The sequence below is a fragment of the Peromyscus maniculatus genome, chromosome 5 (genome assembly GCF_049852395.1).
Source record: "Peromyscus maniculatus bairdii isolate BWxNUB_F1_BW_parent chromosome 5, HU_Pman_BW_mat_3.1, whole genome shotgun sequence".
NCBI classification, from domain to species: domain Eukaryota; kingdom Metazoa; phylum Chordata; class Mammalia; order Rodentia; family Cricetidae; genus Peromyscus; species Peromyscus maniculatus.
Genome location: NC_134856.1, coordinates 11,251,151 through 11,267,811, shown reverse-complemented (window position 1 = coordinate 11,267,811; position 16,661 = coordinate 11,251,151). Strand labels below are relative to the sequence as shown.

At 49.0% G+C, this 16,661-nt stretch overlaps 2 protein-coding genes across 3 annotated transcripts in view; one reads left to right on the top strand and one right to left on the bottom strand.

Moving 5' to 3' along the window:
• The window catches only part of Gnao1 (G protein subunit alpha o1), a 160,942-nt gene extending 158,372 nt beyond the window's left edge, over nucleotides 1–2,570 (top strand). The window contains exons 8-9 of the mRNA XM_006985202.4: nucleotides 285–500; nucleotides 1,492–2,570. Coding sequence (XP_006985264.1) covers nucleotides 285–472 — 188 coding nt within the window. The 3' untranslated portion in view covers nucleotides 473–500; nucleotides 1,492–2,570. The remainder of the gene's footprint in view (nucleotides 1–284; nucleotides 501–1,491) is intronic.
• A 2,583-nt stretch (nucleotides 2,571–5,153) lies between these two features.
• The window catches only part of Amfr (autocrine motility factor receptor), a 51,428-nt gene continuing 39,920 nt past the window's right edge, over nucleotides 5,154–16,661 (bottom strand). For both annotated transcript variants that reach the window (XM_076571687.1, XM_076571688.1), the window contains exons 11-14: nucleotides 11,686–11,820; nucleotides 10,396–10,479; nucleotides 7,904–8,088; nucleotides 5,154–6,703 (exon numbers count right to left, since the gene is read on the bottom strand). In XM_076571687.1, the coding sequence (XP_076427802.1) occupies nucleotides 6,556–6,703; nucleotides 7,904–8,088; nucleotides 10,396–10,479; nucleotides 11,686–11,820 (552 nt within the window). In that variant the 3' untranslated portion in view covers nucleotides 5,154–6,555. The remainder of the gene's footprint in view (nucleotides 6,704–7,903; nucleotides 8,089–10,395; nucleotides 10,480–11,685; nucleotides 11,821–16,661) is intronic.

Below are 16,661 nucleotides of genomic sequence, written 5' to 3'. Positions count from 1 at the left end.
TAATCTAAAACAAATGAGATCTCCTGTGGCTTGCTCGTCCCCGAGCCATCATGCACATCTAAACGAACACGTAAGTAAGAGCTGAGGAGGCAGAAGGCAGGCAGCGCCAGGCCTTCCGTGGTTTTTACCTTCCAGTGTTGCCTTACCCTGGAGGAGGGCGTGGCACTCCTGCTGTTCCTTCCTCTCGCCCCCCACCCCCTCCCGGATTTGCCTCCTGACCACTCCCCTGTCCACCCCCAACTCTCACTAGGGCCTCTTGCCGATTCTTCTGTATCTTCCTGCAGGCTCCAACACCTATGAAGATGCAGCTGCCTACATCCAAACACAGTTTGAAAGCAAAAACCGCTCGCCCAACAAAGAAATCTATTGTCACATGACTTGTGCCACAGACACGAATAATATCCAGGTGGTATTCGACGCTGTCACCGACATCATCATTGCCAACAATCTCCGGGGCTGCGGCTTGTACTGATCTCTTGTCCTGTATAGCAACCTATTTGGTAATGATTCCAGCACTCACAGAACAGCTTGCGTGTACACACACACACACACACACACACACACACACACATACACACACACACACACACACACACACACACCACTAACCAGTGCAAGTTGGTAAATAAACTTTAAAGAGGCATAACAAAAACCTTATCTATACACAAGTATATATTAGAAAAATGTTTTTAGTTAATACTCGAAAGAGCTACGGACAGAACTGACCACCATCCCTAGCTCGTCAGTTTTCCTGGGACAGCACATGAGCATGCACACATGTGCGTGCACACACGTGCGTGCGCACACACCGGGCATGGTAGGAGCCTAGGTTGGGAATCCTCTGGACAGCCCCAGGGTTTTACTTTCCGAGCCCCACTCTCTGAGCAGGGCAGGCAGAGGGAGACCTGGGTCTGTCCATCCTGCCTGCCCTGCTCTGCATCCTACCACGAGGCTGCCCGCTCAGCTCTGCCCTGCCCCTGCTCAAATTCCAAAACCCTTTAAGAAATCGCCAACTTCTAAACATCCCCCTACCTTACAGCCCCAACAGAAAACTCGAAGGACCCCTCTCTTTTGGGTGGTGGTGGTGGTTGTTTATTTCAAGAATCTAGAAGAATCATTGCTCCAATCAATCCATTGTCTCCTGAGTTTTTTATTTATGGGAACAGAGAAAAATGAGAGAGATGGGAAACCTGGTCTGCCTTTTCAAATAGCTGAGGGGAGGAAACACATGAGCCATTGCCCAAACCCGCCTAACAGAGCTGAAGCCAGATTCCCTCCAAGAGGGCATGTGGACAAGGGGTGAGTGGTCTGGGGAGGGCTGGACTGGCAGGCAGGGCCAGAAGCAGGGTACAAGGCAGAGATGGGCTTCTCTAAAAAGGGCACCCCGCTTTGCCCTACCCCTGCGTTAGTTGCAATGTTCTAGGGTTTGTTGGGTGGTTGGTTTTTAAAATCAAGAACATGGTCAGACTGGCCCTATCTCTCTCTCTACAGACTGCTTCATGGACTTTGCTGTTGATGTTCATCTCCTGGTAGCATGACCTTTGGCCTTTGTAAGACACACAGCCTTTCTGTACCAAGCCCTGTCTAACCCACGACCCCAGAGTGACTGACGGCTGTGTATTTCTGTAGAATGCTGTAGAATCCGGTTTTAGTTGAGTCTTTACATTTAGAACTTGAAAGAATTTTAAAAAAAGAACATTTCTCATGTGCTTTGTAGCTTTAAAAAAAAAAAAGAAAAAAGGAAAACTCATCATTTCATCCATATTTCCTTTTATTTTGAAATAAAAAACCATGCACATCAGTCCCCTCCCCCTCCTGGCCCCAGCTCCCATTGGGGCCGGCACCCAGCAGCCCGGCACCCAGCAGCCGTGCTGGGCCTGGCGCCTCCCGGGGCTTCTCTGCAGCCTGTTGCAACCCCCCATGCCTGCTGGCTGTCCGGAAACCTCATATGCCACCAGGCAGTGGCAGCTCTGCCCTGCCCACCCACGCAACTCCACACACCGTCACTCCAGGTTGGCATAGAAAAAGCACAGCTCTGGCGGGTAGCTGCCACAGACCACGCCCATCTATAAAAACCCAGCCCCATAGAAGCGAGGAACCCCGCCCCCTCCTGAGTCCCTGCGTGTTGTTACTTTTCGGGTTTCCTTTTGTCCTAATGAGTACTTGCCATCACACACCTGGCCAGCTCTACTGCTATCTGGGGAATGGGGTTGTGTGGCTGGGGTTTCTCCTGTCACACCACAGCCTCCAGCCTCGGGCAGGAGTCCTCCCTCACGTGTCCCTCTCCTGATCTCTCCTCTGTTCCAGTGATCTGTGTTCGCTCTCTCATGTTGGGATGTTTGTGCTGCAGATAAAAAAGAACAAAAAAAATAAAGTTTTTAAATACCACAAGATGGAAGAAAAACAAAAAAAATTTAAGATGGAATGTAGTGTTTACATTAAAGCCACAGTTTCATGATCAGTCCTGTCATTTCTACTTGACTAGTATCTAATCCCAGACCTGTTCACAGTTTCACTTTTAAGACAAGATTTGCTGAAGACCAGTCACAGCCATTTCAATAATGGAGGCGAAAAGACAAAACAAAAAAATTAAAAATACAGAAAAAAAAACTTGAAAAAAGGAAAAAAGTAAAAAAAAAAAACATAATAATAATAATAATGAATCAAAAGCCCGCGGGTCTTTGTAAGCCTTTCTATTCCCAATCGGTGGGGTTTCTGTGACAACTGACACACTGCCAGCCTACTTCTCTAATGGAAATTCATGTGTAGCTCAATAAAGAGAATGTTTGTCTGTACTGAGTCTGACCTTCTGCCTTCCAGACGCCGGTGCCAGGGCGAGCGTCACTGTGACAGGAAAGGAGCCACCTGGCCACACACCCTGGGAGGGTGGTGGGTAAGGAATCTCTCCACATGATCTTCCAGGTCCCTCAACACTGTCACTGAGGGGAGCCAGTGGAGAGCACAGTAATTGGGAAGGCTGCCTGGCATCCGTCTTTCCTTCCCCCCCCCCACCATGTGGTCCCCCCCGCCCCACACACACACACAGAGAAATGAGTGCCGGGAGTCGGGCAGCTACTTTCTGGCTGCAGCTTCCTCCAGTCAGCGGGTTTTGTGTTTCTGGTGGGTCTGAGACTGGAAAAGCAGAGGGGAAAAAACAAGCCACGCCCTTCTCCTGTCTCCGGTGCCCAGGCTTTCCCTCCAAGAGGGCCAAACTGCCTCAGCCTTCTGCATCACTTCCCGGAAGGTTTCCTTTTGCTTTGCTTGGCCTACTGCAGCTGGGTACAAGGTACTCCGCAGGTAGACCCCACGGGAAGCAAGACAACACCGCCTGGCTCTCAGCCTGGCTCTCCAGCTGCTGGGGCTCGCTACTCCAGCTACCGTGGCTCTGCAGAAGAACTAGCAAATGGGTTGACACTGGGCTACCAAATGCCTCACCGCACAGGGCAGTCGTTAGGCAAGCAGTTAAAAACAGGTTCTGTGTCTGCAGTGAGAGGGGGACCTTACAGGGGTCTGCTTAGTCACATCTTCACTCAACAGCACCCAAATGGAAATTCTCAGTTCAGGAAGGCCTCTCCCTGACACATGGCACATGCCTTTGGTTGTTTGAATCCAGCATGGTGTGTGTGAAGGGAGCACAATACTGTTTCAGAGCAAGGCTAACAGTCCTGTCTTGTCATCATGTTGAATACCTAATAAATGCAATCCCTGGCCCGCCCCCAAACCAAGCCACGCCTCTTCTCCAGTGCTTTCTCTACCAGTTCCCTCAGAACTCATACAACCTACACCCAAAGCAAGACCCCAATGGGAGGCTGAAGAAGACCTGTTCCTGCCAGGTCTGGGTTTACCTCCAAATAAGTTACAGTCTACTGAGTTCTTTCCCAACTTTCCAACCTGCAAGTGGATTTTGCAGATAGATAAAAGCCAATGTTTTATTTTGTTTTGACCTTATTTTTCTATTTCCCTCATGCTGGGCATGGGATCCAGGATGCCATGCATGCTAGGCAAGTCTTTACCCACTATGGTATACCCCAACAGTCTTCTTTCTTAAGAGAAAGATCAGGACAGTCAGCAGTTTTTGGAAAGGATAGGGAGAGGAAGGTTTAGTACAAGTATCGAGGCAGAACCTATATACATCTTTAAAAAAAAAAGCAAAAACACACAAACTCCATATACAGCAGGGTCAGAACCACTTCAAACCCTATGGAAAGCAGAGGTGGGAGATAGACCTTCAGGTAGGACAAGGAGCCTTCCAGGACAGACAGACAGACAGAGCGACCCTCCCATTTGTGTGCCCTGCTCCCAAATAGCTTGGAGGAGATTCCTTTCCTAAAATCTCAACATAGGATCAAGCCTGCTGGCTCCCAACTTAAAAGCATTCTCTACCCTGCTCTAGGGAAGGTCAGGTTTAGGTTACCCAGGCACTGAAGAGTCACACCACCACCGGCAAAATGAATGTGCACTATCATTCTCTCTGCTACATAAAAGCCTCAAATTTTAAAAGCCAAAAAGTAAGGACCCAAGAAGACAAAAATTAAATATGACCAATGAGGAAAACAGAAGCACAAGAATAGTTCCAAAATTTCCCAGAAGCTCCTTGGAGCCTTGCTGCTCCACAGCTGAGCTGGAGGGCCAATGGCCTGGCTGCCAGAGGACAGTGATAGCAACGGAACCAATCTCACCACCTTTACTTACCACCGTCCAGTGTCCCCAAGAAGTGGTGAAAGCCAGAAGCCCTGACTGTCCAGATATTTCTCTACCAACTTCCTTTTGACCCAAGCTGTCCAGAGGGGCAAATCAAGGGCCTTCTCCTAAGCTATGGGAAAGCACTTCTGCTTCCTGCTGTTCAATGTTCTACAACGTTCAGGACCCTCTGAAACTGACTCTAAGTGGTCTCCACCTCCGCACATCTGAAAGGTAACGAGTGGAATCTGCTTCACCTTCATTTTCATGGGCAGTATGGGAAGAGATCATGAATACCAGGCAAAGAAAAGCTCAGTGTTGCCTTTCTCCAAGTAAAACACTAGAACCTCACTCCCACCCTCCAGTTCCCAAGGATGAGAAGACATCCCAACCCAAACAGAGACAGAAGCAGAACGGGATTCCAGCGGCCCCGGAAGACTGCTGCTGCCTCAGCTTCCAACCACACACCACACTACAAGAGGTTGCATTTTATTATTGTTGCTTTACAATAAAAACAAATCGCTATGCTCTCAGCAAAACAAATTTAAAAAAAAAAAAAAACCACAGGAATTTAACTAACAGCAGTTCAAGGTAAGGCTTTTGGAAGATTTATTGAAATAAATTATCTTCGCCTATTCACCTATTACCCTTTCTTCAATTACTTGTCAACATTCTAAAAACTTTCCGGTATGTAAAATACATTTAACTTTGCCAATAATTTTAGATAATACTGGATTCTTCCCAAAAGGACTACCATAAAACTATGTTTTGAAACATTAAAAAAAAAATCCAGTGGGACATAAAACTATGTAACCTATGATTGCGTGTTTCAAATCCTTAAATACGCGGAGAATTGGAGAAAATCCAGGACCAAGTCTGCTTGAGGCATGTGGATTATTCAGTGTCTTCCCTGTCTGTTTAATGAGACCCACAGGAACAAAAGCAGGGAATGAAGGGCTCCAGGGGAGAAAGATACAGAAGGTATTTCTTCAGCAATGTCCTCTAAAACATAGGCCCATACCTATCCAAGGATCAAACCCATATGTTTAGCATAGCCTAACTGGGCTGACCAAGGAAGTAAAACCATAAGCAAAGCTTGCTGCTCATCCCTTCCCATGCCTAGAGTAAGCAGAGTGGGAAGAAAAAGGAGGAGGCCATAGGGGCACGCTTGTGTGATGCAGGAGCACCAGAGTGAACGGAAGTGAAGCCAGCTGTGGATCGGGGCTCAGGTCGGTCCTGAATATTAAGAGCAGAGAAGGGTCTCCTCATTCTGCAGCCCTGAGCTTTCTCTTTCTGCTCCAGGTACTAAAGTAGTTCTTTCTACATGATGCCCTGCTGGTCTAGAGGTCCAGGTGCCTGTGGGACTGGCCTCTGGAACACGGTGGATGCTTCCTCCCTAGGCACAGCATTTGACAACAGGGTAGCTTGTCATGGTGTAGTCAGACTCCTGCTGTGCACCTCCTGGCTGCTGGGATGCACCCTCCCCAGGACCCACGCTTCCTTCCAGCTGTGGCGCTAAAGACACTAACATCTGCCGTGGCTTACACCAAAGCAGAAACTGAAACGACCTGCGCAGGCAGTTGAGTGTCCAAGTGCCCACTTCCCCTGCTTGCCCCCCTCCCAACAAGTCCAGTCAACACCAGAAGAGGTCACGCCTAGAGTTAAAATGTGCAGTTTCTAAGGGGAAGAGAAATGCCACATAGAAAGTATTACAAAGGATTAAATTCGTCAGCTGTCCACACACTAGTAAGACCACATGCTTTATGCAGCGGCAATGCAGTCGCGGGTCTCCACACGGCAGGCAAAACTGGGACAGGCCTCTTCCGGGAGGGCGGGAGGGCAGGCGGGCAGGAGGCTGAGGAAGATGAGGAAGCACTAGGTCGTCTGCTGCCTCTGAAGTCTCCGCTCAGCAGCAGCTGCCAGCATCCTCCGGCGCAGGGTCACAGGGTCAGAGGACGTGCCTTCAGAGGGGAGGAGTCTCTCTGAGGCCATGTCATCTTCAGAACTTTTGTTCAAGAACCGCCTGTAAGAAATGAGGAAGGCGCAAGAGAAAGATGAGAAACGGGAAGATATGCAGGCTGCTGTTTTCAGTTTCCCTTCTCCACGGGTACCTTTACAAGCTGTCACTCAAGGTCACCTAAAACACTCTTGGTGTGGGCTGGGGTCAGTGCAGCCCAGGAGCAGGGCACTTGCTCAGCATGTGTGAGGCCTTGTGCTCAACCCAAAGCCGTAAAAGGAGAGAGGACAAGAGAAAGAAAGAGAGAGAGAGAGAGGAAGGGAGGGAGGGAGGGAGGGAGGGAGGAAGGAGGAAGGAAAGAAGGAAGGAAGGAAGGAAGGAAGGAAGGAAGGAAGGAAGGAAGGAAGGAAGGAAGGAAGGAAGGAAGGAAGGGGGAGAGAGAGAGAAAGAAAAAGAAAGAAAGAAAGAAAGAAAGAAAGAAAGAAAGAAAGAAAGAAAGAAAGAAAGAAAGAAAGAAAGAAAGAAAGAAAGAAAGAAAGAAAGAAAGAAAGAAAGAAAGAAAGAAAGAAAGAAAGAAAGAAAGAAAGAAAGAAAGAAAGAAAGAAAGAAAGAAAGAAAGAAAGAAAGAAAGAAAGAAAGAAAGAAAGAAAGAAAGAAGAAGGAAGGAAGGAAGGAAGGAAGGAAGGAAGGAAGGAAGGAAGGAAGGAAGGAAGGAAGGAAGGAAGGAAGGAAGGGAAGGAAGAAAGGGAAGGAAGAAAGAAAGAAGGAAAGACGGGCTAAGAAGGGTGTGGGGAACAGGGAGGAAGGGCAGAGCATAGGCTTCAATGGATGACCCTAATTCCCGGGGAGAAGACTCTCCTCTGCCTACTCCCTTCCCACAGACACAGCATGGGAACTTATAGTGACAGCTCTGTGCGAGGCACAAAACCCACCTGAATGAATAACACTGGTCTTGTCCTCAAGAACTGAAACAGGATTCTACCAACCCAAGGGAACACTCTGTGCCCCAGCTGCCACCAACTATGGGGGAACTCATGGAACGCAGGTGCTCTGTTCACACTGCTGGCCCACTCGAGGCAGAGTGCTCAAGGAGTCTTAAAGGCAGGATTAACCACCCTAGGTATCAGTTTCTTATCTTATGTCTGCCATGTGGATGAACCACAGGGCAGAGAGAGAACTCATGGCCAGGGCTGACAACAGGTGGTGCCAAGCCGCCATCCCTCCCTGTCACCTCCGTTTGCTGACAGGACTGGAGAGCCCACTCACCTCCGAGCCTGCTGCAGGAGGTCATCCTTGCGCTGGACTAACATGCGCTGTCTCTCATCAGCAGACTTGGAGAAGCGGCTCCCCCGGGCCTCAAAGTCTTCCACCTCACTGGGCTCCACTTCTACCTCACTGAAGTCCAGGGTCTCTTCCAGGCGAGGACTGAGGTCCAGTGGTACACGCTCCGTCTGGACAGAGAGGCAGCTGTTAGCACAGGCCTTTCCCTCCCGAGAGCTTCCTCCCTTGCCAGGGCATCTCTGCACAGGCCTCTGCTGGACCACAGGGCCCTTCTGCCAGACAGGAATCCGAAGCAGGAGACCTGGGCTCTGGGAAGGCATGCCAGCTGTCAGGGCTCACACGATGCTAAGACTCATGATGCTCACTGTCAGTGAAGTAAGTAAATGGCTGCCAGTATGAGAAACATAATATACACCTCCAACCTGCACTCTTGGAACAGAACAAGGTAAACTGCTGGTTAGCACTCCAAAATGTTTTTCAATTCCACCAGCTGCTTAAGAATTTAAACAAGTCTTAAATGCTGCATGTCCCCAAACTGAAAATAGTCAAATAGGATCTTTTGTGAAAACAGATACAGCAGATTGTGCGTTTAAAGGGTAACAAAGGACTTTCCTGGTTTGGGCTGAAGCTTCAAAAGCCAAGTCACATATCCAAACGTCTTTAAGAAGGTACGCTCCACCTACATTGCTCCTGCTCCTAGACTCAGACTTCTATGGGCCAGAGCCAGGCCACCACCCACCTCATGGCTGCAGCAGAGCTGAGAGTCCGTTTCATGTCAGTGTTTCCACTTCGAGTACCTGTTCGTCTCCCACCCTTGACTCTCTCTGCCTTCAGCCAAGCCCATGAGTGGATTTTAAGACAGCCATATGGAACTTGGCCCACACAGTAAGTCTAGGCTTACTTAGTGAGACTTTGTCTCCACAGAGGAGGGATGTAAGTTAGTGGAGGACTTAGCTAGCACGTGGGAAGCCTAGGGTTTCATCGCCAGGACCACAGCCACAGAGAGAGAGGAGGGGCCTAGATACCCATGAATGGGGTATTACTCAACTGTGGGAAGAAAGCAAGCAGGGAAGATTAGAGCTATGAGGGCAGCCTCGCTCACACCCGCTGGAACCTGACAGTTCAAAGTCTCAAAGAAACTGGCTGGAGCAAAGGGAAAAGCAGATGGGGTGTGACGGCAGCGAGTGGGACGCCTGATGGCAGTGGGCACACATGTCCCAGAGCTCAGGTGACAGCCGTACAGAGGGAGCAGACCCTGCCCAAAAGGATCACTGGGGGGTGATCTGCTCCCAGGAGAGGTACAGGGGTGTTCATGAAGGGCCAACAGAAATGCAAGCCAAGTATGAGTGAGGCTTCTGGTTCTGTCTGGGGCAGTAAGAACTAACAACAGCACAGACAGTCATAAAGCCTCACTCCAACCCTCTGAGGGCGCCAAAGAGAGCAGCTAGCCAGGAGAGGACAAGGAAAAAGGAAGCAAGGCAGAGCCCACCTGGTTTGCCTCAGGCCTGCCCTGCCGTGTCCTCCAAGTCTCACTCACTGCTGGGACATACGGACAGACCCCCATGTGGACAGACTTACCACCAACCCCAGAGCAAATGACCACTACTAAGCCAGGCTGGAGTAGGCCTCTTGCTTCCCTTTCAGTGGTTCAATTAGCTACACTGGGAAGAGGAGCAGATAAATAACGGGGTCCCGTGGTCCCACCTTCACCTCTGCAGGACTGACACTGACTCTGGGTCTGAACAGAGGGCAAAGGTTACACATAATTATGCAAGTGTAATTAATCTGGTCAAGTTATGGTCATAGCCATCTATCAGACTGGCATTTTAATGAACTGTTAGCCAAGGACTTGACATTTCCTGTGCATGGCAAAGTTCCTAAAAATTCCTTGCTTTCATTACACTAATAGATAGATAGATGATAGATAGATATATAGATATATAGATAGATAGATAGATAGATAGATAGATAGATAGATAGATAGATAGATAGATAGATAGATAGACAGATTTATGTGTATGTAGATAGACACACACACACACACACACACACACACACACATATCCTCAGAACTCTGTTTTCTGAGACAGGGTCTCACACAGGCTGGCTTCAAACTCATGCTCCTCCAGCCTCAGGATCCTGAGAGCTGAGATTAGAGGAACACACTACCACGGCCTGATCCAGTTCCAGGCGTGGCTATGAAAATGTCAGCTCTAACAGTGGGGCCTAGCAGGTAAATCCGCAGATGATATCCAGCCTATTTCTACCTTGCTCGCTGCTTCCTAGCCGATGGTGATAAGAATGTCCTTCATCACGAAATTCTGTCACCATGAACTCAACTAGTCCACCCCACCCTCGCCACCTGTCAGCCAAAGTGAACAGTTCCTCCCGTAAGCGATTGCTGCCAACAGCAAGGTGATGGTAACTAAGACCCAGGGCCACGCCACAGTCTCCAGCTCCTAGGGAGCTGACCTCACCTGGACAGAAGCTTCTCCCTCCTCTGGATCAGCGCTGGGCCTTTCCACCGGGCTGTTGAGTGCAGGCCGCAGACTCTCTGACCGCTGGAAGCAAACACAGCAGGCAGGCAGAATGAAGGGACAGGCACAGGAAAAACCAGGGCACAGAGGGGCAACGGTTCTCAACACAGCTCACACTTGAGAGGTGAGACCCAGGACTCAGAGGCCCACCTAAGAGTGGCATGTTTGAGTGGTTAGCAAACTACTCCACATTCAGCGTCCGTCAATCCTAGCAACCGCACAACAACAACGACCAATGTCGACTGTGCCAAGTGAGCACTGTTCCAGTGTACTCATCAGCTCTCCTCACGCACTGGGGTGCAGGTTCACGGTTAGTCTCCAGGTTAGGGTTCTCTGGATCCTGCCCATATATTCCCTTCAGATCTTCCACCTCCAGACCCGCCAGCTGGTTTATGAATTTAACTGACAACTTTGTCGGGCCACACGAGGCAGCTCTGCCACCTCCAAAGACAGCTAACAGCCAGCCAGCCAGCTGAGGCCTGAGGGACCATGGCTAGCACCTCAGCCCAGCTGACTCCAAATGCCGCACTCTTCCAAAGAGCTCCATCTTCTTAAATTTGACTGACAGATTTCTACACATCTGCACCGACTGTACAGAGTAACTTTTGGTAGACGCTTATCTGGCCATATACCAAGTCTCAGTGTTCCTCCCTCACTATTTCTTGTGCCCATCAAAGAAGTCAGTGAGGAGCAGGAACTCTGACCTGTTTACTAAGTTCAAAGTCTAAACTACACCTAATAGACGCCTACAATACAATGCACATCAGCCTTACTTCCCAGTCCAGGGATCCATAAACCATAGCCCAAGGGCCATAGTCACCCTCCCATCTATTTCTACAGCCATGCTTTCCTGGACCACAGTCTCGCTCATCGGCACACTCACTGCAGTGGCTGCTTTAGTTGTAACAAACTATGGAACAAGCCAAGCCTAAATACTCATTCTTTGCTCTTAAGGGAAACAGATGTCAACCTCTGACAGGAGCCAATGGTATTCCCTTACAAACCTGCAGCAAGGGCAGGGTGATCCGGGCACGTTTCTGTACAAAAATTACTCCTGTTATCTGTGCTTATCTTTAGTGGGTCTGTTCTCATGCAGGATTTGAACAAAACAAAGTTTATAAAACGAAGTTTACAGAAACCCTTCCTCAAATCATAAGTAACATCTAGGTATTAAAATTAAATCTTTGGAAAAACAAAATACATTTGTCCTGTATAAAGCCCTAATTCTACCTGTGTGGGAAAAGGAACTTGAATCCGTCCTTCTAAGATGTTGTCTGTTGTTATTTCCACGGAGCGTGTCATCTGGAGGTCCTGGAGCACAAGGTGGTATGGGACCTGGGGGAACATCTCTTGAATTTGATGAGCCTGGAGGAATAAAAAGAACCCACAGCAAAGGTCACTCTCGGCAGCATGCCAAGGTCAGTGTGTGTGGCAGGTCCTGGACACAGAGGGTGACATCATACCTTGAAAACACAGGTCAAGGCAAGCTACTTTGGCTCAGCAGATTACCTGCACACCACTGTCTCTTCATTGTTCCAAGGTACCAGACCTCTGGAACGGCATCAATTTCAAAATAAAGGGCAGAGAGAAATCTAGTGGGATCCCAAGACAGGCTCAAATAGAATCTTCTGGCTTTAAAAGGAATCATTTAAAAGATTTACTTATTTTATGTATGCCAGTATTTACCTACATGTATTGTATGTACAAGGGATCATTTTAAAGTTCAATGTTCAGATATAGCATGCATAGTATTCATGTCCATTGTGCAAGGTGAAGGAAACCTGACTAAGTAGAGGAAAAGAAAATCAATGCACAAGGCTGGGGGTGCTGCTCAGGGGAGTACTCGGAAGAGGCCCTGGGTGGGTGACTCCAAAAGGGCCTTGGAAGCAGGACAAGACGACTAGATCAGCTCTGAATCTTGATTGAGTAAGGCCTACACAGCTCTGAAAGCTAAATTTGAATTAACCAGAGCACATTTTACTGTATGTAAATTATACTGCAACTTAGAAAAATTCAATTAAAGAATGTAAATTTTTAAATAGAGTACTCACATATGAAATTCTAAAATATTTTTTTTTAACTTTTTAAAAGTAGCCAGGCATGGTGACATTCCACTATAACCCTAGCATCCAGAGGCAGAGGCAGGAGGGTCTACAAGTTCAAGACCAACCTAGGTACATAGTAGGATCATGAAAATACCTAGTGTACTGCCTTAGAACTGTGATTTTCAAACTATTCTCTAGATCCATCTCAGAGTGCACTTGGAATTTTAGGCATGTGTATAGGAAGGGCAGACGAAAGCCCAAACAATGTCCCATACTTCAACCCAAGTACCCTAGAACGTGTGTGTGTGTGTGTGTGTGTGTGTGTGTGTGTGTGTGTGTGTGTATTTTAGAAATGTTTACATTCAGAGCCGGGCAGTGGTGGCCCACGCCTTTAATCCCAGCACTCAGAAGGCAGAGCCAGGCGGATCTCTGTGAGTTCCAGGCCAGCCTGGGCTACCAAGTGAGTTCCAGGCGCTACACAGAGAAACCCTGTCTTGAAAAAAAAAAAAAGAGAAAGAAAGAAAGAAATGTTTACATTCTAGGTTTCAATTGTAGAAAAATCTCCCTAATTTAGGAAGAGAGAAAGGAAAAAAAAAAAAGGAGAGAGAAAAGGAAAGAGAGGAAAAAAGCGAAAGGGATGGAGGCAGGAAAGATCATTGCTTTGGGTACAATACAGAACTGGGGGTAACAGGACAAAGGAAAAGCACCACAAACTGCACCCAGGAAGGAGGGTGTCTCAACACACAGATGTGAAAGAACAGGTCAAACTGCCCAAAGCTTTGCTGAGTCACTCAGGGTAGACAAAGGCAGATGTTCAGTGCCCAGAGGGCCCCAAGACTGCACATCATTGCAGACCCTTACTGTCTGTGGAGTGGAATATTCACCCTAACAAAACCAAAGCCAAGTGGGAAGTCTCTACAAGCAGATTAAATTATTCTCTTCTCACCTGGCTCTCCACCCCCAATTAAAAAGAGAAAGAAGAAACAAAGCTGGATTCATTTTATTAGACTAACACTTTCTACCAGAAAATCCAATCAGTTAAATATTGGATTTTAATTAAAAATGTGTAGTTCCAGTAAGTTAGTTGTGCTAAAAATAGTCACTTTCAGACCATTCAAATAGCTAAAAAACAGATAGGGCCCACTTAAGTTTTTAAGCCAACTCCCTCTCAGGAGGCTCATAACCCCTGGCTTGTAGCTCCCCCCCTCCCCCCAGTGGCCACACTAGGCCATCCACTCCAGAGCGCCCATACCGACCATGGTGATGATCTCAGAGAGCGCAGGAGCAAGAGGATCTAGCAGGAGCTGGCTGTGACCCAAAACCACTTACAACCTGTCCTTCTGTCCCTGGCTTTTCCCCTTGGCACACTGGCCTCAAGTCTGTCCACAGTGCAGCTGGGCCAGAATGGCCACTGTTTTGTGGAAGGCAGAACACTCCCGACCCCACGCACGCACGCACGTTACACTTCCTCTCCCTGCACATCTTGGTACACATTCCATTGCTCCTAACATCTGCCTACCATGGGCCAATCTTTTCGTTTTCACCCACACACCTTGTCTGCGGCTCTCCTTCCACCGGTGAAGCCCTCCTCTTCCCTGCTCCCCTCCAGCCCCACCCTCCACCTGAAGGATGATGTTGCCCTTTCAGTCAGTATTTCTACAGGTTTTGTGCCCTCAACCTCTGGTTATCCAAAGATCACTCCTAGTCACACATTCTTCACTAAAAATAGCCGTGGCTGTGCTCTCTAATCCCAATTCTAAGGAAGCTGAGGCAGGAGGATCATTAATTCAAGCCAACCTGGATTAAGAGACCCTACCTCCAAAAGCAGGGAAGCAAGGGCCAGGGGTGTAGTGTGTTAGCAAGAGACTTGCCTCGCAGGCACAAGGCCCTCAGCATGCAGAGTGGAGGAAGAAGAGAGGGGAACAGAGGCATGGGGGAGAGAAGAAGGAGCCCTCACACATAGTAATACCCAGGATTAACCCCCAGGAACTCTGCCTGGGTCCTGCAGGAAATAGCTGAGAAACATTTCTTCCTGCTTCCAGCAAGGAAGGGAGAAACTCACCAACCAGAGCACCTCTTTCTTAACCAAGTCTGCTCCAGAAAAACTCTGTTAACCAGAGCCTACTCTGCTGGGTTAGGCTGTGAGAGTCCAGATTACCTGGGGGTGGGGGGTGGGGGTGGGGAACACCCAACTCCACCTGGCTCTACCTCCCTAATTCTAACTCCAGGGCTCTCCAGTCACTCTGCCTCTCCTAAGAGTGGACAGGAGGCTGAGAAGCATTTGAAACCATATCCCAGGCCTCTGGCTCACCTAATCCCTAGACACTTTCATCAAGTTCAATTTCCACACTAGCACAGAGCATGATGGGAAAAAATATAAACTCAAAGACTACACAATCTGAAAAGACATGACAGGGGTGTCCAGACTGGGAGTTGAATGAGTTCAAGTTTACACTGACTCCTTTACCCATTAGAGTCCTTGGTGTCTATGCTAACTAGACGGCATGAAAAACCAGATGAACAAGGTGCAGCAGAACAGCTACAAGTCCTGCGGAAGAGCCACGGCAAAGCTAGCCAGCCGGCCCGCTAGAGCAGAGATGCAGGCCTGCCCCAGCTGCGTAAGAACCCTGGTCTTGAGGGTACTGCACCACTCTGAACCCCAAAGACAGAGACTCAAGACTGGAAATGACAGCAGAATATCTGAAGACTGAGGCAAGTACAAAGGTGAACACATACGGGACGAACACTCAGAGGAAAGAAGCAAGGGGAGAAGGAAGTACACAAACAACAAAGGACAACTTCCCCCAAACTAATGTCAGCTACCAAGTCAGCCCAGGAGCTCCCGGAACACTAAGTCGGAAACTTGCCCCAAAATAAGCAAAACAGTAAAATAAATAAAAACTATCCAGGCAAATCATTTTCAAGCTACAGAAAATCAAAGGGAAAAAAACCAAAATCTTTGTAAGAAGGCAAAGGGGAAAAGAGCTTCCCTGAAGAGAAGCAAAGAGGAGAACTGCATCCACTTCTCTTCAGACACTAAACAAGCAAGAGAACAGTGAAGTGGCTGAGGGAAAAGCCAACAACAAAAGCAAACAACAACAAAATCCAAGAAACAAACAAACGAAAAAGCACCTGGAACTGCGAGTCCTGCTCAGGCATCCTCAGACCTGAGGAGGAGCTGGAGGATGACCTGGTGCTAAGAGCTGCACAAGCATGAGGGTCGGAATTCAGACCCTGACAACCACACAAGAAGCCAGGCAGGTGAGGCCGTGTTGACCTGGGTGGCCTGTGCTGCCACCTGGAGCCATGGAGGCATCCGAGCCTAGGGCCATGTCTGGGTCCATGGCCCTGCAGCAGCCAGGGTCTGGGGTGATGTCCATGGTTCCTGCTGCCATACTGATCTGGGTGGCCTGTGCTGCCACTGGGGCCATGGTGCCACAGGGCCCAAGCTGCTTAGGAGGGCCATGTCTGGATCCGTAGTGCTGCTACAGCTGGGGTCCGTGATGAAGCCATGGCCCATGTTAGCACAGGGGTCATAGGAACCATGCTGTACTGAGCCAGCCCTGCCCTTCACTGGCTCTGGGAGAACTGGCCCTACCCCTCATTGTATACTGCAGCAAGAGAGTTGGCCCTGCCTCTCAGGGGATAGCTGCCCCCCCACACACACACACATTCAAGAAAGATGGCCCAACCCCTCACCACGGACATGCACCTCACCTGGCCAGCACACTAGAGACAGAGGTAAGCTGACGCTGAGAGCATGAAAACAGGAGAGCTGACCGACTCCCTCGGAGGCCATATGGTGGCATGGGTGACAGAAAGATGCTCTGCCAACAAATGAGAGAACTTTAGCCCTGCGCCCCACCCCCACCCCAGCACACTAGAGCTGACCCTGTTTATCAGGGATGCATGTGAGCCAGCCCTGAGGGCCTGAGAGCAGCAGAGCCCCCCGCCCCCCAACACACACACACACACACACACACACACACACACACACACACACACACACACACACACGCTCTCTTATGCCCCCTAGAGCAATGGGGAAGAGCGGGCCCTGCACCTCGCCCGGGCAAAACAGTAGAGCTGACCCTAGTGGTGTGAGTGTGGTGAGCCAGATCTGAGGGCCTAAGAGCAGGAGAAGTGGCCCAGCTCCTTGCC